The sequence below is a fragment of the Lutra lutra genome, chromosome 9 (assembly GCF_902655055.1).
Source record: "Lutra lutra chromosome 9, mLutLut1.2, whole genome shotgun sequence".
Lineage (NCBI taxonomy): Eukaryota > Metazoa > Chordata > Mammalia > Carnivora > Mustelidae > Lutra > Lutra lutra.
The window spans coordinates 25,435,600-25,458,189 of NC_062286.1; the positions used below are offsets into that span (position 1 = coordinate 25,435,600).

A 22,590-nucleotide genomic window follows, 5' to 3' on the forward strand; every position below is an offset into this window, starting at 1 on the left:
TATATATATATTATATATATATATTATATTATATATTATATTATATACATTATATATATATAATGGAATACTATGCAGCCATCAAAAGAAATGAAATCTTGCCATTTGCGATGACGTGGATGGAACTACAGGGTATTATGCTTAGCGAAATAAGTCAATTGGAGAAAGACAACTATCATATCATCTCCCTGATATTAAGTGGAGATGCAAGGTGGGGGTGTTAGGGGTATAGGAAAAGAATAAATGAAACAAGATGGGATTGGGAGGGAGACAAACCAAAAGAGACTCTTAATGTCACAAAACAAACTGAGGGTGGCCAAGGGGAGGGGTGTAAGGAGAGGGTGGTGGGTTTATGGACATTGGGGAGGGTATGTGAAATAAGTCAAGCAGAGATACTCAATTATCATATGGTTTCACTCTTTGTGGAGCATAAGAAATAACACAGAGGACATGGGGAGATGGAGAGAAGGGTGTTGTGGGAAATCAGAGGGGGAAACAAACCATGAAAGACTATGCACTCTGAAAAACAATCTGAGGGTTTTGAAGGGGCGGGGGGTGGGAGGTTGGGTGAGCCTGGTGGTGGATATTATGGAGGGCATGTATTGCATGGAACACTGGTGTGGTACATAGACAATGAATTCTGGTACACTGAATAGAAATTAAAAAAAAAAAAAAAAGAAATTCTATTGTAAAGGAAACCCTTCTCAATTCTACCATTTCCCAAATTTTTTGACCAAATAATTCTTTGTTATGTGTCTTAGTAATAACTTTTAATAGACCATATCATTAGCTCATGTTAATAGTTCATAATTCCATGAAATCATTTGGGGAATGCTGTGCTTAAGTATGACCTACTTGTGTCAAAGTATTGATCTTAGCATAATGATACATTTACATTGTTATGAAGTCTTAAGCTTGTTTTTTTTAAAGCATGCTCCTAGTCTGAAGTCAGTGGATTTGTCAGAGATTTTAGTTCTTTTGTGCACTGTAAAGCTGCCACATAGGTATAGGATATTGGTACTCTAGTAGCTTGGCATAAATGTCTTATTTCAGGCCTATGTTGTCTTCCTCCACCCCATTATGTATGTTTCACTACTCCCTTAGAGTGAAGTTTGTATTGTAAGACATCTCTGTCACTTGGAAATTCATTGTAGGGAAGATCTTATTTCTGAGAGAAAAAAATACTCCATTTTAAAAATACTGTAATTCAAATTTCTCATAGCATACAACCTTGGTTAGAGTTAAGGTAGAATATTTCAGGACTGTATTTTCTCATCCAGTAAGTTTCTACTATCTAATATGTTTCTATTGTCTAATATGTATGTGATATTTTAGGTAACATATAAAGACCTAAATTCTACAAAAAAAGAGATAAAGCAGATATCAGTGAAATTCAAAACATTAAAACAACAACTAAAACAAATAAGACAAAGACCTATTTTTTGAAAGATCAATGAAATGTACATACTTCTAAAAAGACTAATAAAGAAAAAGAGAAAGACACAATCAGGAATGAAATGGGGCTACCATTACAGAATCTGCAAACATAAAAAGAATAATAAAGAAATACCAGGAACAACTCTACATGCATAAATTTGACAATTTAAATGAAATGAACCAATCCTTGAAAAACACAGCTATCATAGCTCACCCTAATGAAATAGGTCATTTGAATAGCCCAATAACTATTAAGTAAATTTAATTCATAATTTTAAAACTCCCCCTCAAAAAAAAGCCCAGGTCCAAATGATTTCCCTGGGGAATTCTACAAACATTTAAAGAATTAACACCAATTCTACAATATTGTTTATTTTATAAAGCTAGTATCACCCTGATACAAAAGCCAAAGATAGTACAAAGAAAAAAAAAACTATAGATCACTAACCCTGACAAATATGTACAGAAAAATATTTAACAAATCATTAACAAACAGAATTCAGCAATAGAATTCAACAATATATATAAATAATCATGCAGAAGGAGTAATTGGGGTTATTTCAGGGATGCGAGACTAGTTCAAAATTCAAAAATCAGGGACGTCTGGGTAACTCAGTTGGTTAAGCCACTGCCTTGGCTCAGGTCATGATTCTAGGGTCCTGGGATTGAGTCCCACATCGAGCTCCTTGCTCAGCGGGGAGCCTGCTTCTCTCTCTGCCTCTGCCTGCCACTCTACCTACTTGTGTGCTCTCTCTATCTCTCTCTCTCTCTGACAAATAAATAAACAAAATTCAAAAATCAATCAATGGAGTCAACTATATTAGCAGAACAAAAAGAGAAATATTGTGATTATATCAGTCATTGTAAAAAATACATATATGTGATGAAATTCAACACCCAATAATGATAAAAACTAAGAAAAGAGGAATAAAGCTTCCTGAACTTAATAAAGCACATATACAGGGAACATTATACTGAATGGTCAATGTTCTCCCTCTAAGATAATGAACAAGACAAGGATGTCTATTCTCACCACTCTTATTTAACAAAATGCTGAAAATTCTAGTCAGTCAATGAGATAAGGCAAAAAAAAAAAAAAAAAAAAAAAAGCAAACACATCAGAAGGGAAGAAACAAAACTGTCCCTGTTTGCAAATGACAATTGTCTCTATAGAAAATCCTAAATAATATACAAAAAAAAAAAACACCCCAACCTCCTAATAAGTGAATTCAGCAAGTTTATGGGATACACTATATTCAGTTATATTTCTCTATGATATTAATGGACATAGGGACACTGAAATTAAAAATACAAAGTAATATTTGCAATAGTTCAAAAATAAAATACTTAGGTGCAAATCTGAACAAATATGCACAGGACTTGTATGGTGAAAACTACAAAGCATTAATGACAGAAATCAAAGAGCTAAATAAATGGAGACATACTATGTTCATGGATTGAAAGACTCAACATAGTTAAGATGTCAATTCTCCCCAAATTGGTAGTAAAATTCCTATAAATTCTAACAAGATTTTTTTATAAATATAGAAAACATCCTTCTAAAATTTATATTGAAAAGCAAAGGAGTTTCAATAACTAAAGCTATTCTGAAAAAGAATAAAGTGGGAGAAATTTGCTTACTATATTTTAAGATCTATTGCACAATAGCAGTGATCAAACCTGTGTGGTATTGGTGGAGAGATACACACATAAATCAATGGAACAGAGAACACAGAAATACACCTCCACAAATAGGCCCAGCTAATTTTTATAAAGGTGCAAAAGCAATTAAATGGACAAAAGATAGCCTTTCAACCAGAAAATTATCAGAATCTAGGGCTAAGCAAAGAGGTCTTAGGCTTGACACCAAAGTACCATCCATAAAAGAAGAAAAATCATAAACTGGACTTTATCAAAACTTTTAAAACTTTTGCTCTTCATAAAACCCTGTTAAAAGGATGAAAAGTAAAGCTACATGTTTGGGGGGGAACCCCATATCTTACAGAAGACTAGAATTTAGAACATATAAAGAACTCTCAAAACTCAATATTAAAAACAAAACAAATTCAATTATAAAGTGGATGAAAAACATGAAGAGACATTTTATTTAAAGGTAAGTCAGTTTTTATTTTAGCCACTCTGATAGGTTTGCAATAATATCTCATTGTGGTTTTACCTTGCATTTCCTAAAGATGTGAACATTTTTTCATGCACATATCTGCTATCTTTATATACCTCTAAGTATATAGAACCAACTGGTTGTTTCTATATGGATAACTGTGGCAAGGTGAAAATGGATGGTGGATGTACTACTTCCAAAATACATTAGTTATTTGTTACTGTTGCACAATAAATCCCCCTAAAACTTAATGGTTAGAAACATCAATAAAGGGGCACCTGGGTGCCCCTGCCTTCGGCTCAGGTCATGCATGATCTATGGTCCTGGTATTGAGCCCCGCATTGGGCTCTCTGCTCAGTAGGGAGCCTGCTTCCCCCCATCTCTCTCTGCCTGACTCTCTGCCTACCTGTGATCTCTGTCAAATAAATAAATAAAATCTTTTAAAAACTCAATAAACATGTGCTTTCACTTACAGTTCCTATGTGTCCGGAACTTAAGAGTGGCTTGGCTGGGCAGTCCTGACTCAAGGTCCCTCATGAGATTACAGTTAAGGTATTGACCAGGGCTGTAATCATAAAAGGTCTGACTGAGGCTGGAGGATCTGCTTCCAAGATGGCTCATTCAAATAGCTGGATTGTGGGGGCTAGGTATGGACAGGTGGCCTCATCTTCTCCACACATGGGGCTTCTCCACATTCACTTCAACAAAGGGTAGCTTGGGTATCCTCATGACATTGTGGTAGGCATCCCCCAGAACAAGCAATCCAAGATAGAGTGCCAATAGAAGCTCCCCTTTTTTTGTGACCTAGTCTCAAAAGTCACATACCATCACTTTGCCACATTGTATTTGTCAGAAGCAAGTCACAAATTCTGGCCCCCATTCAAAGAGAGGGTGATTCGGCACCATATTTTCAAGGAAATTGCATCAAAATTATGTGTGGACATATTTAAAAAATGTTTAAAAAACTACCAGTAGTTTAAAAAACTACCACAATGACCTTGGCAACTGAACTCCTCCACACCTTGGTTTTCCATTAATAAATGGAGGATAATAATGATGCCAACCTCAGAAGGTAGCTGGAAGAATTAAATGGTATAATTGAATAGAACTGATACATATTAGAAATTAATGACTCTTTCTTTCCCCCAACCAAGGGAATATATCAGTTTCTCTCTATAAAGCTGAGGGCCAGCATAAGAAAAACAGTGAAACAGGTCTTTGTGCCTTAGTCTTTGTGTCTGTTCACATAATATCCCCCCTATGCGGGCCTTTCCTCCTGATTCACTCTCTCAGGATCTCAAGATACAGAACATGCATAACATAGACCTGCTTGGTCATACCCCAGAAGATTTCTTTTTCCTGGAAACTTCCCAATCTTGACAGTTTTTCAATTCTCTTAATGAAACCCACTATTCTTTTGTTCCAATCCCTCAGGATGCTCTACTCCCTGTTACCTTCTAAGTGATGGCTAATACCTATGGCCAACAATCTTTCAGAAGCAGAGTTAGAACCTGTTGTGACTATATTTGCAACTGATTTTAGAGGAGTAGAAATGTGACACAAGTTATCCTCCCCACCCCCCAATTTTTTTTTCTTAAAACAAAATAGAAGATTGAAGATTAAACCTTACCCCCTGAAAGAAATTTGAGGCTGTCACTCATTCACACTTCACAGGAATGCTTTAATCAAATCAGGTGGCACTTGCCCTACCTAAGATCAACTTCACTGTGAAAATGAGAATTGTGATTATGAAGGAGATATATCATTTTGAAACTGGACTCACTTGGGAAAAGGAGAACCCTAGATAAAGAGTTTTTTAATGTGGAGATTCCCTGTCATTGGATACCTCCAGGGAACACGAAGGACAGGAGGAGTAGTGAGAAAAAAATGCTCAAATGAATGTGAAAGGACATTTTTCTCAGTCTTGCTTTGTTGCCTTGCATGTGGCAATGAGAAACACCTCCCAAGGTGACTTGGCTCATCCCCTCCACAAGGGCAGACAAGGAGCAGTCAAGAATGCAGGATTCCGTGTTGTCTCTCCTTTGGATCTATTTTGATCTTTTACCTGGCTCTCTGGAACCATACTGCTTTAAATCAAGCAAAGCACTTGAATGGTAAGAATTTCAGACCAATCTCCAGGTCCCTCAGCCAATCAAAACCTTGTTGTTTCAGAGATGGGCACATGACTCAAAAAACCCCAATAAGGTTTTGCTTACATTTTTTTGAGAAGTGTCCTTCTCCACATGTCCTAGATCAGAGAGTATACAAGCTCTTAGATGCTACAGTCTTGCTACCACTGAAGGAAAGCCTTTTTGAGAACAGAACCAGTAAAGGCAGAGCCAAGAGCTAGAGAGAGAAACCGAGTCCTAAAGGTATCTTTGGAACCACTGTATCAATCTGGACCTAAAGCTGGAATTTTTCAGTCATGAGCATTAATAAATTCAAGTTTTACTTCAGCCTTTTTGAATTGACTTCTCTGTCACTTGGAACTGAAAGAGACCTGATTAAAGCACAATCACACTCTTCTCTTTTGAAATAAGCATCAGACTTTTCCAAATATAAAGCCAGAATTGGTGAGGGTTTTGGGTTGCATTTAATCATAAAACAAATTTTCCCCCAATTATTCCCTTCAGAGTAGAACCCACCAAGAGGTTCTTTCCTTGTTGGAGCCTCTCTGCATGCCAAAGGCATTGGGCCAACTAGTCCTCTGAATCCTTGGCTCACTTCCTGGAGCCCTTCCCAAAAAATAACAAACCCTGACAATGAACAGTCACTTGTCTGTATATAGAAAGATGATACCTATTATTGTAAATAATGGTTTGGGATATATTAGAGAGTGGGATGTGCAGGCCAAAAGCAAAGGTGACTAAACACGGAATGAGTTAGTGATGCATCCCATTCAAGCTTACATTTTTTATGGACCTTGTGTCATGGGTTGAATGGTGGCCCCTAGAAAAGATGTGTCCATGCCTTAATCCCCAGAACTTGTGAATATTACTTTATAACAAAAGAGTGAAGATTGTGCTATATGGCAAAAGATGTGATTAAATTAAGGATCTTGAGGTGATTATCCTGGACAGACTTGGTGTACCTTAAATGCTATCACATGTATCCTTATACAAGAAAGGGACAGAAAAAGAGAAGAAAGACACATAGAAAGAAGACAATATGAAGACAGAGAGCAGAGATGTGACCTCAAGCCAAGGAATGCTGACAGTCAGCAGAAGACAGAAGAGACAAGGAATGGATTTTCCTTTAGAGCTTCCTGAGGGAGCAAAGCACTGCTGACACCATGATTTCAGACTTTTGGCCTCTAGAATGGTGAGAGAAAAAATTTATGTTATTTTAAGCCACCCACTTTGTGGTAATTTGTTATAGCAGCTACAGGGAAATAATACATCTTGTTAGAATAATATTAGGCCACTGAAATTAATTTCAGTTCAGACATTTGATAGGGAAAGACCAAGGACAACAGAGCTAATATTTATATAGTGCTTACTAAGTTCTTTGTACACATTAACTCATTTAATCTTTATAGATACCCCAGGAGATAGATATTATTATTACCCCATTTTGCAGATCAGGAAACTGAGGCACAGTGAGATTAAGCAGCTCAGGGTCACACAGCTATGAAATATCAGAGCGGGGATTTAAGTCCAGGTGGAGCTAGTTCCAGAGTTTATGCTCTTGAGTACTTTGCCCTACCTCAGTGGCTATGTAGGAAAAAAAAAAAAAAACAGTTGTATAGGCATTTGTCTACATCAGAGGTTCTCATTTCTGGTCGCACTTTCAAATCACTCAAAGGGCTTTAGGAGCACTAAAGAGGAAGAAGCACATTGAAGACAAATTGTTCATAATCTTCAGCATAGAATCCTGAACATCAGCATGTCTTAAGGGTTCTCCCAGATGGTTCTAATGTGCAGCCAGGGCTAAAGAACACTGACATAATAACCTCCAATTGTAGATTTAACTAATTTTTTTCAAGTTAGCATTGACCAGATGTTTGGCTTCTCCAAAAGCTATGTCTACAGAGAGAAATTAGATTGCCAAACCTAGTGAAAGGCCCAATTCAATAATATTACATTGTTTTCCCCTGCAGGGGAGTAGCTGACCATTTCATATCAAGGGCCATAGCATGGGAAAAATTCAATGTAACGTTTCCCCCCAGGATACTGTGACTTCTTCTCATCTTGCTCTGACACCCTATAAGTGAGGATAGTCAGGTTCCATTGTCAATGTCCAGCAGAATGTCATCTGGTTTGAAATTATCTACTGGTCATGATCCAGCAGATCTATTTAAATTATGAAAAACATTGAGATGATTAGCTCATGAAGACCTAAAATATAGCAAACTGTTTTTAAGTTATTCTATTTATGTGTTTTTATATCTTTATATTTATGTCCTGATTGTACTGGGAGACCCTGGAACTCCCTTCTCTTTCTTCCTGCCCCTACACAGAAGTTCAATCTGAATATATGATGAATTACCAAAGTTTTAAGGAATTTTGAGTGTTCCTCTGAGTGATAGAAAGATAATCATCATTGAGTTACTACCTCTTACAAGAGACATACTACCACTGACCACTATTTATACCCTCAAAGGTAAAAAACACAAAGAGAATCAGATCAACCTGTTGGCCTGAGTAACTGATAGGTTAATTTGAATAACTAGTTTAACTTTTCTTTTCCTTTAAGTTGATCAATTTGAGGTGGATTTTGGCATTGTATAGACACACCAGCTCAACCACTCATCCTAACTGCTCATGACCAAATAAATAAATTGTAAATGGTGCATGGGGTGGTTTTCGGCTTGAAGTGCAAAGTTCAGTAAGCCTGTTATTGTAGGCTCAGGGCAAGGCACGTTCACTGTTGGACACAAACACATCATTTCTCTAAGCTGCAATTTGTCTCTATTTCTCATTGTTTGCAAAAAGAAATTTCTGGTTTTCTAATTCCAGCTCTTTGGATTCATACTGCAGACCAGCTTTATAGGGCTTCTCTTGTTGTTTGAAAACTGTTCTATAGAGCCATGTGACAATGAGGCCTATATACACCATCATTCTGAGAACCTCTGAGAAGTTTCTACTTTCTATATATATTCTACAAATATTGTCCTGGGACTAAGTAGCCCTGATCAAAGGGCACAATTTTCAAAGCTGGATCTGCCTCAGTACATCTTCCTCCTACATCTCCATTACATTATTCACACTAATGAAAAAAAGAAAAATTCATTTCTGAGGTCTCTGTGGCAGAATTTACCATGTGAAAGTTTCAGACCTGTCATTCATAAGCGCCTGTTGATATCTCCCACGCTATCACCCACCTTAAAGTCTTAGGGCCACCTTGCCAGCAACAGTGACATGGAGCCATGTAACTCCTGTAAAGGAAGCCACCATTCTCCTTTCATGCTTATCTCACCACAAGTTTAGAGACTTGTAACATGGGACCTAAAGGTCATTGTACATTAAGCTGGAGAACAGAAAAAGCAATAGGTTTATAATGGGAAAAAAAAAAGGAAACTGTTAGGGACTAAATGTTTGTGTCCCCCCAAAATTCGTATGTTGAAATCTATTCCACAATGTGATGGTATTTGGAGATGGGGCCTTTGAAGGTAATGAGGTCATGAAGATTGAACCTTCATGAACAGGATTAGTCCCCTTACAAAATGAGGCCAGAGAGCTAACTCATCCTATTTCCACCACATGAGGATACAATAAGAAGTCAGTCATCTGAAACCCAGAAAAGGGCCATCACCCAAACTGGTCCTTGCTAGCACCATGATCTTAGACTTCCAGCCTCCAGAACTGTGAGAAATAATTTTGTATTGTTGATAAGCATCCAGAGTATGGTGTGGGGTTTTTTTAAGATTATTTATTTATTTGTTAGAGAGAAAGAGAGCATAAGCAGGGGGGAGCAGCAAGTAGAGGGAGAAGCAGCCTCCCTGCTGAGCAAGGAGCCTGATATGGGGCTCAATCCCAGGACCCTGGGATCATGACCTGAGCTGAAGGTAGACCTTTAACCAACTGAGCCACCCAGGTGTCTCAGTTATGGTGTTTTGTTATAACAACCTTAGCTAAGACAGAAACACTCTGAACAAATTGGTAGAAAGTTTAGAAACACAAACCAATGAGCTTCAAAATAATAACACTGAGTACAAGCAGAGGTTACTAAAACCAACATGTCAACAAGCACTACAAATGATCAAATTAGCAAAGATAAATGCCAAAACCCATCAGAGGAACTTTTGTTTCCACCAAGGATGGAGTAACAAGTTGCCCTCCAGGCTGAACAACAAAAATACAAAACAAGAAGACAAATTATATGAAATATGATTTACACAACATTGAATATCAGGCAATGAAAGACAAGATTCTCTGAGAGACACACAAAAATAATGTAAGCTATATAACAACTGATCCAGGTTACTTCTTTGAGAGAATTTTCCTTTTCAGGGAAGGGGATCTCAGAAGTTTGAAGACTTGCTGCACTGAGGAAACACAACTGAGATTCTAGATCAAGACATCTAGAAGTCTCAGGACAGAGTACTTAAGATGAAAGCAATACAGAGAGACCTGCAAAGGATCTTTCTCAAGTATTCAGCAGAGCCTTAATTAATGCACTTATGTAAGGACAGGATGACGGACAAGGATTAAAGGGAACAGTGCCCAATGCTCACATATGGTCAGGAATAGATCCCTTTCCTAAGAGCCAGAAGTAGGAAGTCATAATATATGGGACTTTGTTAGAATATTCATAAAGGCCTTATCTCATAGGAAAGAATTAGCCCTGTAACTAGCACTCTTCTAAAACCACTTAGAAAAATCAGATCAAGACCTGAAAGGATCAAATTATTTCCAAGTTATTTAACTGCATCCCAGAGTAAAGCTCAAGAATATGTATAGGAATACAAAAATATTTAACACACAAGAAGCTACACCTGACCACCCAATCAAAGATTATCAGGCATGCAAAGACATGGGAAAACATTCACCATAATTGGAAGAATAATCAATCAAAACTGACACAGAAATGATACAAATGCTAGCATCAGCAGACAATGACATTAAAATAGCAATTATGGGGCACCTGGGTGGCTCAGTGGGTTAAGCCTCTGCCTTACGCTCAGGTCATGATCTCAGGGTCCTGGGATCGAGTCCCGCATCAGGCTCTCTGCTTGGCATGGAGCCTGCTTCCTCCTCTCTCTCTCTGCCTACTTGTGATCTCTGTCTGTCAAATAAATAAATAAAATCTTTAAAAAAATAGAAATTATGATTATTCCAGTTTTGGAATGAATGAGTCATGGAGATAAAAGGTATGGCATAGGGAGTATAGTCAACGGTATTATAAAAACATTATATGGTGACAGATGGTAGCTACACTGTGGTGAGCACAGCATAATGTGTGAACTGGTTGAATCACTATGTTGTACACCTGAAAGGACTTCAATTTTTAAGAAACAGCTATTATAACTACATTCCACATGTTCACAAAATTAAGTAGAGACATGGAAGACAGTAGAAAGACCAAAATCACACTTCTACTGATTAAAACTACAACATCTGAATTGAAAATATCCCAGATGGAATCAACAAGATAATATAATGCAGAAGAAAAGACTATGAATTGAAGACATAGCAATAGAAACTACTCAAAATGAAATACACTGAAAAAAAGAATTAAAAAAATGACAGGAGCATCAGTGTGCTCTGGGATGGTTTTATACATGTGTGGGCCTCATAGATATGTAATCACAGTTTCTGAACAATAGGAGAGAAAAGCAGGGAAATGAAGAATAATGTATAAAAATAGTCCAATTTTAATGAAAACCTTAAATCCAAGGATCTAAGGAGTTTAAAGAACCCCAGCACTAAAGTAGTGAAGAGAACTATACCAAAGTATATAATAAATTGCTCAAAATCAATGATGAGAAAGAAATACTAAAAGTAAACAGAGATAAAAAGGCACCTGTACAGAGGAACAAAGATATGAAGGACAACAGATTTCTTTTTATAGACAATGCAAGCAAGGTGACAATGGAGTTACATCTTTAAAGCACTGAAAGAGGACCACTGTCATTCTAGAATTCTATATCCTAGAAATATATATCTTCAAAAACAAAGGGAGATTAAGAGTCACTTATGGTTTGTCTCCCTCCCAATTCCATCTTGTTTCATTTACTCTTCTCCTATCCCCTTAACCCCCCATGTTGCATGACTCTTAATCTCACAAAACAAACTGAGGGTTGATGGGGGGAGGGGGGTTGGGAGGGGGGTGGGATTATGGACACTGGGGAGGGTATGTGCTATGGTGAGTGCTGTGAAGTGTGTAAACCTGGTGATTCACAGACCTGTACCCCTGGGGATAAAAATATATGTTTATAAAAAATAAAATTAATAAAAATTAAAAAAAAACAAAGGGAAATAAAGACATTTTCAGATATACAAAATCTAAAAGAACTGTTCTGAAAGAAATAAAGTTCTTCAGGCAAAATAAAAGATAACACCAGATGTAAATATGGATCAGTCCCCAAAAGTGAGGAGCATCAGAAGGGGCAACTACATGGGTAAATACATAAGTTTTTTATTATTTAAACCTCTTTAAAAGATCACTGACTGGGGCACCTGGGTGGCTCAGTCAGTTGAGTGTCTGCCTTCAGCTCAGGTCATGATCTCAGGGGCCTGGGACAGAGCCCCATGTTGGGTTCCCCCCAGCAGGGAGTCAGCTTCTCCCTCTGCCTCTCCCCCCAACTCATGCCCTCTCTCTCTTAAATAAATAAATAAAATCTTTTTTTTTTATTTTGTTTAAAAAGGGGTGCCTGGATGGCACAACCATTAAGCATCTGCCTTCAGCTCAGCTCATGATCCCAGGGTCCTGGGATCGACCCCCACATCAGACTCTTAAAAAAAAAAGAAAAACACAAACCTGAAGTTTCAGCTATTTCCATCATTTTGTATTCCAACCGTTACCAATACTAACTCACAAGTTAATGTGGATTTTTCAGAGTGTACTCTTTATGTGCTATTTTTTTAACAAATATTCTAACACGTACAGTTGGGTTTTTTAAAAGATTTTATTTATTTATTTATTTATTTATTTGACAGAAAGTGAGACAGCGAGAGAGGAAACAAAGCAGGGGGAGAGGGAAGAGGAGGAGCAGGCTCCCCACTGACCAGGGGGCCCAATGTGGGGCTCAATCTCAGGACCTGGGATCATGACCTGGGCTGAAGGCAGACGTCTAATGACTGAGCCACCCAGGCACACCTACATACTCTTCTTTTCACTAAAGGATTTTATATACTTATTTTTATCATACGTCCAAAAAACTAATATTTTTAACTATACATGATATTCCATCATATTGATTATTATCACCTATTTACAGAGCATTTAAATAACTTCCACTGCTTCACAGTTCTGAATAGTAACACTGTAACTTTATATAAACTGATTTCTTTCTTTTAGATTATTTCCCTTGAGAATTTCCCCTAAATGAAATTCCTGAACCAAAAAACAAACAAACAAAAAAGTGAACAGTTTTTCAGCTATTATTAAACATTGCCAGATTACCCTCACAAAAACTTAGAGCAATTCTCAGTGACACAGGGCCACATATTCATATAATTTTCTCACTAGTCCACCTACAGTATTTTTTAATCTTTACTGAGGCATAATTAATAACCAACTGCATGTATTCAAAATATGAACTCTGATAAATTTTGAAACTATCATGGTTTCAAACCATGAATATATCCATCACCACCAAAAGTTTGCTAATACCCTTCATAATCCCATTTCTATCCTTCTTTTTCCCTAGGAAACCACTGATACTTTATGTACTCTAGGTTAGTTTCAAGCTCATAGAATTCAAAAAAAATGGAATCATAAAGCATGTGCTCTTTTTGGCTTAGTTTCTTTTACCAAGTATTTTGAATTTCATCCCATGTTGTAGCACACATCAATAGTTAATTCATTTTTATTGATGAGTAATATTTTATTATATAGATACAACACAATTTGTTTGCTAATTCACTTGTTGGCAGACATTTGGGTTGTTTCCAGGTTTTGGCTACCACAACTAAAGCTACTACAAACATTTGCATACAAATCTCTGTATAAATATACACTTTTATTCTTATTGGGATAATAGCTAACAATGGAATGGCTAGGTCATATGGTAGATTTATGTTTAAATTTTTTAAGAGACAAAGTGTTCTCGAAATGATTGCCATTGTACATTCCCGTCAATGATGTAGGTGAATTAGTATGGTCAGACTTTTTTAATTTCAGCCATTCCAGTGGTTGCATACTGGTATCCCATTTTGCTTTCATTTACATTTCCCTAATGCCTAATGATGTTGAGCATCTTTTCATGCTTTTATTTGCCTTTATGTTTTCTTTATTGAAGTATCTGTTCATACCATGAGATGCAAAAGCAATTCATTAAAGAAAGAACAGTCTTTTCAATGAATGATACTGAAACAAATGGATATCCATACACAAAAGAAGAACTTTGATTCATACTTCTAGCACTATATAAAAATTAACTCAGGATGTCTGGGTGTCTCAGTCAGTTAGGTGTCTGACTTGAATTCAGCTGAGGTCATGATCTCAGGATTGTGAGACTGGGCCCCATGTCAGGCTCCATGTGAGGCGTGAAGCCTGCTGAAGATTCTTTCTCTCCATCTCCTTCTGCCCTTCCCCCATATATAAAAGATTAACTCAAGGTGAATCAGATACATAAATGTAAAACCCAAAACTATAAATCTTTTATAAGGAAACTAAGAGAAAACCCTCGTGACCTAAGATTAGGTGAAGATTTCTTTGATATGACATCAAAAGCACAAAAACAAATAGAAAAATTGGATAGCATTAAAATTTTAAACTTCTGCCTTTCAAAAGACATGGTCAAGAGAATGAAAAATAAAAGCCACACAGACTAGGAGAAAATACTTGCAAAGCATATACCTGGTAAAGGATTTGTATCCAGAATATACAAAGAACTTTTGAAACTCAATAATATGAAAACAAAGGATCCAATACTCTAATACTTAGATTTGTTTATCAGATAAGTAACGTTGGGCAAGTAAAGAACATTCATTGAGAGACTGAAGTGAGGCACTGTACTGTTGTTAAAGAGAGCAGATAGGGACATGAGAGAGAAATAGACACAACACTCAGAAAAGGAACACAGGGTGTTTTACATCAGATAGAAAAATGTCAAAAGCATATTACCTATTTTCTTCATGCTAACTTCTAGGATCAGCCTTGAACACATAACCCAAGTATAATAGAAGAGCTTTAAAAAGGTAATGGAACCTGATTAAGGTTTGAATAGTAGGATTGGCTATTATGGCATATATTCAAAAGACATTTGGTATTAAAAGGAAGAGAGGCATTCCAAGTTAGAGTATCTGAAGCACTGGGCAGTTTTAGGTCATAGGTCATCAGGCCCCTTTTCCTGACTGACCATCACATTCCCACCCCCAAGTGTGGGATAGAACATGCTTTGAGGACCAGCTCAAGTGCCAGCCCATCACTCCCCCTCACCCCTACCAATCACTGTCATCAGATGGAGTGCAGTCTTTTGTGAAATAGCATTAATGATAGTGGTTGTCTCCAAAGACAAAATAAGATAACCAATGTAAATCATGTAACATAATTCCTGGAACACCCAGAGCTCAATAAATATTGGTTTCCCTTTCCTTTTCCCCTCCTCTGACCAAATGGAAGGCAAATTGAACTGTTGGCCCCAGTTCAGAGGGTTTTTCAATTTAGAGCTCCTATGCTGAGCTCTTATTAAAGGATCTTGGGTTGAGCACGGCAACTTTTTAAACAACTTGATTCCAGATTTTGATGACCCCACTGCCATATGTGGGAGAGAGTCAAAAATGGAATGGAAGGGGCCCCAGGCTCCAGAACCAAGTTGCCAGGCTCTGGCAAGAATCCATAAGGAGACAACTTTTCTGTTCCATCTCGAAACAGAAAGCATTTATGCCCACCCTCCTGCTGGTTGAGGCCCCATCATTAGAGTATCTCTCCTGGCCTTTCCGCTGTCCCCCACTCATTCCTCCTCAGGGAAGGAGAAGTGAATTGCCTAATTGGTAAACTTAAAAGCAGCCCCTCTCAAGAGGTGTGTGCAGCTCAGCCCATCTCTCACTCAGCTGTCTTTTTCAGAACAAGCTCCCCCGGGGAAAGGCCTGAGGTTGTTCAGCTGTGAGTGTTGCTGAGTATTTCTGAGGTACAGTGTTAGGAGACCCATATGTAAGCCACATTGCCCCAAATCAGCTTTAAAGAACTCTAATAAGGGTGGTCATTTGTTGCATTCCTAGGTTTATCTCTCCATTGGTTCTGAACTTGGGTGGGAGAGAGGAGTGCCCTCTGGTCCATGTACACACTCAAGCACAGATAAGCACCACAGACAGCATGTTCAGTGGCATGACTATGGCTCCCTATAGGTCCCCCTCAATTTGCATCCTCCCACCTGCTCTATGCCTCTCAGACTGACATTGCCAATACCCACTTTCACACCAGAAAGAATGATAAACACATAATGATTCATAATTATTCTTCTTGCCTTCATCCTGGAGGTCAAGGTGTTGTACTTTGGTATCTTGCACAGGACCTAGCATGGTTCTGAGTATGTGGAACTATGAGAAAGAATCAGGACACTGGGTTCAAGCCCCACTCTGTTCCTTCCTAGCCATGTGACTTCATACACATCACTTCACCAATTTGGATCATTGTTTCCTGATCTTATTTGTTCTTTTTAAGCAACATTATGGTAGAACTTTATGAGCAAGAACTTCAACGTTATGAGCAAGAATTTCAGCTTTTCTTCAATGTGGCATAAATGAAATGGCCAAGTTCTCTAACGCTTGTCTATATTTTTGGCAAACAGAGCTCTACTTTTTTAAGATGTGCTCATGATGTCATCCCATTTAGAATGTAAACTCCAAGACTCCTTCTATTTCCCACAAGTGTTTAGAGAAAGGACTTAGAACCTGAGAATTCTCAGGAAATGATGTTAGTACCAATTTCCTGTTTAGATGGACCAGAAATATTCTAGAATTGGCCCACTGCTTTGTTACAGGATTTAACAAAATTTTATTATAGTACTGCCAGGAATGCATCAGTTTACTAATTAGAAAGCTATGCCATTCACAGTTTTCTTAAGGAGGGGCTGGCAAGAACTGTGGGCCATAGTCCAAATAGTGCCCACTCCCTGTTTGTGTAAATAAAGTTTTATTGGAACACAACCACATTCATCTGTGCATATATTATCTGTGGCTGCTGTCATGCTACAGTAGCAGAGAACAGTAGTTCTCTGTATGCCTCTGTATGGCTTTTCTACAGAAAAAGTTTGCTAACCCTCATGCTAAAGAATCTTACAGTTAATCCTACTTGATCAAATTAAGCCTCATAATGTCCTTAACACATAATTAAGCAACCACCAGAATGTGGCTCATCCTGCATCTCAATCTGTAAGAAAAGAAATTTGTCTAGGTGGTTTCTGTTATAAGCATCAGTCAATATTCTGATTCTTAGCCAATGAATAATTTTCTTCATGAGGTTTTTAGAGGGTTTTTTGTTTGTTTGTTTTGTTTGTTTGTTTGTTTGTTTTAGTTTTTATGAGTTTGTTTTATATTTAAAAACACATTTCTCTCTCTTTTTTTAATTTAAGTATCATTGACACACAATGTTACATTAGTTTCAGGTGTACAACATAGTGCTTTGACAAATTTATATATTAGGCTATGCTCACCACACTGTTACCGTCTGTAACCATATGATGCTATCATAATACCATCGACTGTATTCCCTGGCTGCACTTTTCCACCCCGTGACTTAGTCATCCCGTTAGGGAAAGCCTATATTTCCCATCCCCCTTCACTCCTCACTCATTTTGCCCATTGACTACCCACCTCCTCCTCGGGCAACCATCCATTTGTTTCCTTCATGAGGTTTGATTACTTCTGAATAGTTCAGACATCGGCATCTCTTTCGAGATTGGAGAAGCACTGACGAGGCGCATCAGGGGACTCAAATTCCAACCTCTTTTTTGCCCCTAATTGACTAAACCTCCTGGTGCTTTACTTCTGTAAAATGAGGAGGCTGGACAGATGAAGATGGAGTTTCCATAGAGCAGATAATTACGGTCCCAAGTGTAAAGTGTATCTTAGAAGGCCACACTGGCTGCTATGAAAGCCCAAGGAATGGTATCACACCTGGATTTACAGCAGAGAAGGGATTTAGAGAAGGCTTCTTGGAGGAAGTGATCCTGATCTGAGTTTTGAAGAATAAGGAAGAATTCATGCTGCTGGAGAATGAACTACCCAATAAAGCAAAAATGCATCTTATGGAAGCCATCATTTTACTTGGCTAATTAGGAAATGTCATCTGTTTCAACATCTAAACCCCAGAAAAGATCTGAATTTAGACCAACTCTAATGTGTGTGTTACACTGTGCTTCGGGATACACATCATGAAAAATCACTCCGCAAGCAAATTTTCACAATAAAATCTCCTTTTTTGTGTGAAAACATGTTTCTTTTCCTTCTTCAGCTAAATACCAAGGTCACATCCAAGTCTTGAAAGAGACATCAACCGCCACAGGCATAGGTGGTGTGATGGTCATTGCACAAGACACAAAGACTTCTTGGGAAAATGAAAATCAATCAGAGAGTGTTAGCAAAGGATCATTCCAGGGCTGCAGGCAAGGCTAACAAGAGATAACTCTGACTTCGAACAACTTTGGCAGTGGGATTAGACAACATGCTTACACAGCAATCATTTTCATGTGGCTAGACCATCCGAACATTCACAACAATAGATTCTGAAGGGAGGAGAATTATCTCAGTTGACCTAGCCATGCAATCTCAGTGGTGATTTCTAAGTAATCACTGGCTCTCCCATAATCCAACCGCCTGTACCGATGTCAGAGGTAGAATTCATTCATGCATTCAACAAATTTAGTGAGTATTAATTAGGCACCAGCGCTTTTCTATACACTAGGAACACAATCATGAAGAGAGGGCACAAAAATCCTTGGCCTTGTGGAACTTAAATTCTGGGGAGGCACCTTTGTATAGAGAAAAGCGCAGAGTTTTAACTACTATCCAATAGAACATACTGCTGTTCTGAACAGTCCTGAAAGGATATTTTGCAAGAGTCTAAGCCACACCTGAGCCAGCCTTCTTCCTGATCCCTTGTCTCTTCATCTTGGTCTCTGTGTCACAGCAATTTACAGAAGAGGGCCTGATGCTTTTTTCTTAATGTACCCTCATTCATCAAGCCACACGACTCCTCAAGCCTCAAAAAAAAAAAAATGTTCATAGGCTTTGATCTACTTCTGGAAATCTCAACTGAAAAACACACCTAACTTCTGAATAGAATTTAGGTTGCAAAAATGCACTTTAACCTAGCTTCCCCCCTACAAAATAAGGGGGCAAATTAAATGTCCAACTAATAAATTAATGGATAGGTAAATTATTGTTTTTACATGAAATGAAATCATATGCAGCCATTAAGATTGTACTTACAAAGATTCTAATGATAATGAAAGAAAACACTTATTAAAAAATATTAGGTAACCAGGCAGAACAAAACTAAATATATTCAATATAACAAGCCTGTATAAAAATCTACTAAGAAAAATCAAAGCCTTGAGGGAAATGTCCAAAACATTAACCACTGATATACTTAGGTGTTGAAATTATGAGTGTTTTCCTACTTTTTCTATTTTCTTCTTTTTCTTAAGTCCACATTTATTATTTTCAGAATTAAAAAAATAATAATTTTAAGCCTAAATATAGTTTTTTTTAAAAGGCAAAGACAAGGAGGCAAGAAAAAGTATAGAACAGTTTATCTTGGTAGCTAAGAGCCTGAGATCTGAATTCAAACCCCCTGGGTCTGAACCATGGTTCCCCAAGTTACTGTGTGACCTTGGGCAGATTTTTTAACCTTTCTTCCCTGTAGTTTGTTGCCTGCAAAGTGGAGATGAAAATAGTGCCTATCGGGGCACCTGGGTGGCTCAGTGGGTTAAGCCTCTGCCTTCAGCTCAGGTCACGATCTCAGGGTCCTGGGATCGAGTCCCACATTGGGCTCTCTGCTGGGCAGGGAGCCTGCTTCCTCCTCTCTCTCTCTCTCTCTCTCTCTCTGCCTGCCTCTCTGCCTACTTGTGATCTCTGTCAAATAAAAATAAAATCTTTGAAAAAAATAGTGCCTATCTACATAGGTTGGTATGAGAATTAGTAGATAATTCACAAAAAGTGTTCAGCAGAGCATAATAACCCATAAGCACTCAAAATAACAGATCCAGTACTCCAGTGGCCTCAAAAAAAGAGTTCACACGAGGGGGAAAGGTGGGCAAACATCACATCTTCATGTCTCAGAAACAGTTAAATTCAATGGGCAATTTTCCCTCAGTCGGAATCAATCCCAAAATCCTTAACTTACATTTTAAATTTTCCTCTAAAGAAGATGGACAGTATGTTGATACTCATTTTATGGGTAATTACTTCCTTGGTTGTTTTCTTTTTTTTTTTTTTAATGTATTGATTGGTCATCATTTATTGTACACAGTGACTTTTAATTTTAAAAACAAGTCTGAAAATTATGTTAATAGGACCATCAGAAAACACTAATCATTACTTTAAGATGAAATGACCTCATAAAAATACTGTTTATGGTACTGACAGGTGTTATTTTAAGATAAAACTAACAGTCTGATAGAATCATGTTTTTTGTCAAAAGTTGGTTCCAAAAACTGTGAAATGAAAAGTTAGTCTCTTAATTCCTGCACCCAACATCTTTTTTTTTTTTTCTGTACAAATTAAGCCACTTAAATCTGGGTAAGATAATATGGTTGTTCATTAAGACTGCACCTTGTCCACAACAGACTTTTGGTATATATTTGCAGAAAGGACACCCATTTCGGAAATTTTAGTTCTTATTGCTTGCCAATGCTCATCTTTTTAAAAGAATGAAATTTCGGTTCACATTGCATAAATATGAAATCTTGACCAATAAAGAAGATCCAGAAGGTAAGACAGGTTAAAATTTGTTTCTCTACAACTTCTCCTGAAATGAGGCATCCTGATGAAAAAGAACGGTGCCTTTCAGCTGCCAGCATTCTTTACCTTAATTTCTAATCTAGATTTCCTTGATCTTTTGATCTTGGAAATTCTCTACTCAAAATAAGGTTGTGCTTCTGGTTCTTCTTGACTTGGTTTGGCAACTTTTCTCTGTCATAGACTCTTCTTGCATGGAGTTTCTGCCTGCTTAAGGCGATGAACACGTCTTGAACGGTGGAGTTTCACGGGCTTAGATTGGAACGTGGCTGGGCACTAGCTGCATCACCTTCAGTCACTGACCCTCACTCAGCCTCGGTTTCTTAGTCTACAAAGCAGGCAACATCAACACAGATCTCACACGGTTACACTGGGGCTACAACAACTGCCTGGACACTACAGGCGACTTGCACTCAGGTGTTCTTCCCTTCCCCTAGGAGTCTTTTTCGAGGGTCTACAGTCATTCTTCTAGAGCCTTTGATTTCTTTCCAGTCTTTCCTTAGACCAGAAGGCAAAGCTGTCCTGGATTCTTGATTGGGATTCTTAAATTAGGAGCATTTGATTTCTACATTAACTTCGACTCCTTCCCGCTTAAGTCCCAGGGAACCGGCCAGGCAGAGGAGTTGGTGGCAAGCGCCGCGCCTCTGCGGGGAGGGGTGCTGAGAAGTAGGGTTCTCGCTCAGGCCCGTGGGTTCCCATCCCGTTCTCTCTCCCACGGTGGGAGTCCGTGTCAGACTCTGCCCACCTCCCTCCGAACCGCAAAGATTAAGTTCTCGACTGTCTGAGCCGGGTGTTCTCCGAGAGATGCCCAGACGTGGACTCTCTCTCGGGCTCCCAGAACCAGCCTGCCCCCGCCCTGCAAAGGAAAGGTGAAGGGAGATGGAAGGGAGATGGAAAGGAGATGGCGAGCCGCCGCAGGTGTCGCGGTGCGGGCGGAATTGGGGAGGAGAACAGTCTGCCCAGCCTGAGCCGGCCGGCTCGCCTCCCTCCCGCTCCATCTCCTTCCCCGCAGCAGCCAGAGCGTTTGGAGCCGGCGGGAGAGGCGCGCGGGGCCGGGAAAGTGCGGGAGGCGTCTGCCCCGCGACGGCTTCTCTCCTGGCCGGCGTCCAGCCCGCAGCCCTGCCCCGCCACGGGCTACCCTGGAACGCGGCTCCGCGCTCCGGTGTGCGATGCCCCGTGCGCCGCGTTCCTGGACCCCGGGAACCTGGCCGGGCGCCGCGCACGCGGGGAACAAACGCTACCTGTGGAAGTAATGTGCGCAGAAGAGGCCCAGGAGCACGGTCGCAGGCTGGCCGAAGAGCGAGCGCGGCTGCCGGGCGAGGAACCCCGCGGGCACCGCGAAGGAGGGCAGCTCCTGCAGGAACCAGGCGGCGCGGGCGGGCAGGCGGGTAGCGGTGGGCAGTAGGCTCTCCGAGTACTTCCCGTAGCCGGAGGGCTTCGCCAGGTACAGGACCAGTGCCCCCAGGGCGGCCAGAGTGGCGCTGCCTGCCAGCACCGGGCTCTGCTGGCAGGGAAGGGGCATCGCGCCGTGTTCCCCGCCGGCGGCTGCCGCTCGCGGAGAGGAGAGCGCCGTCTCCGCGGCCCCTTTATGGGGCGCGAGACGCCACCCTGCGTCCGCCCCTTCGGCCTTGGCTCCCGCCCTTCCATCTCGCTTTCGCTCGGCGCGGCCAGCCCTGGCTTGGCGCTGCATCAGTGCCCGTTTCGCTCGGCTGGCGCTTGGGGAGGAAGCCGAGGCGTGGGGAAGGATCCAAGGGCCAAAAACATGTCCTGGGGTCCTCTCTTCCCCGCCTGGGACTAGACCACATCCGCCCCTCTGCCGGCGCCCGCCCTTTCCACCGCCTGCCGCTGGTCTCCCCTTTGCCCCTCGAAGACCTGTTCTCACCCATCGCCCTCTGATGCCGCAGCTTCTAGGACTAGGAAATCAGAAGAGAAAAGCCACAGGGACGATTTAGTCGGGGTCGACCT

General features: G+C 39.7%; 1 protein-coding gene across 1 annotated transcript in view; it reads right to left on the reverse strand.

The window, feature by feature from the left end:
- Nucleotides 1–22,217, reverse strand: part of SRD5A2 (steroid 5 alpha-reductase 2) — a 45,053-nt gene extending 22,836 nt beyond the window's left edge. The window contains exon 1 of the mRNA XM_047746009.1: nucleotides 21,867–22,217. Within this exon, the coding sequence (XP_047601965.1) occupies nucleotides 21,867–22,147 (281 nt within the window). The 5' untranslated portion in view covers nucleotides 22,148–22,217. The remainder of the gene's footprint in view (nucleotides 1–21,866) is intronic.
- Between the last annotated feature and the right edge of the window lie 373 nt (nucleotides 22,218–22,590).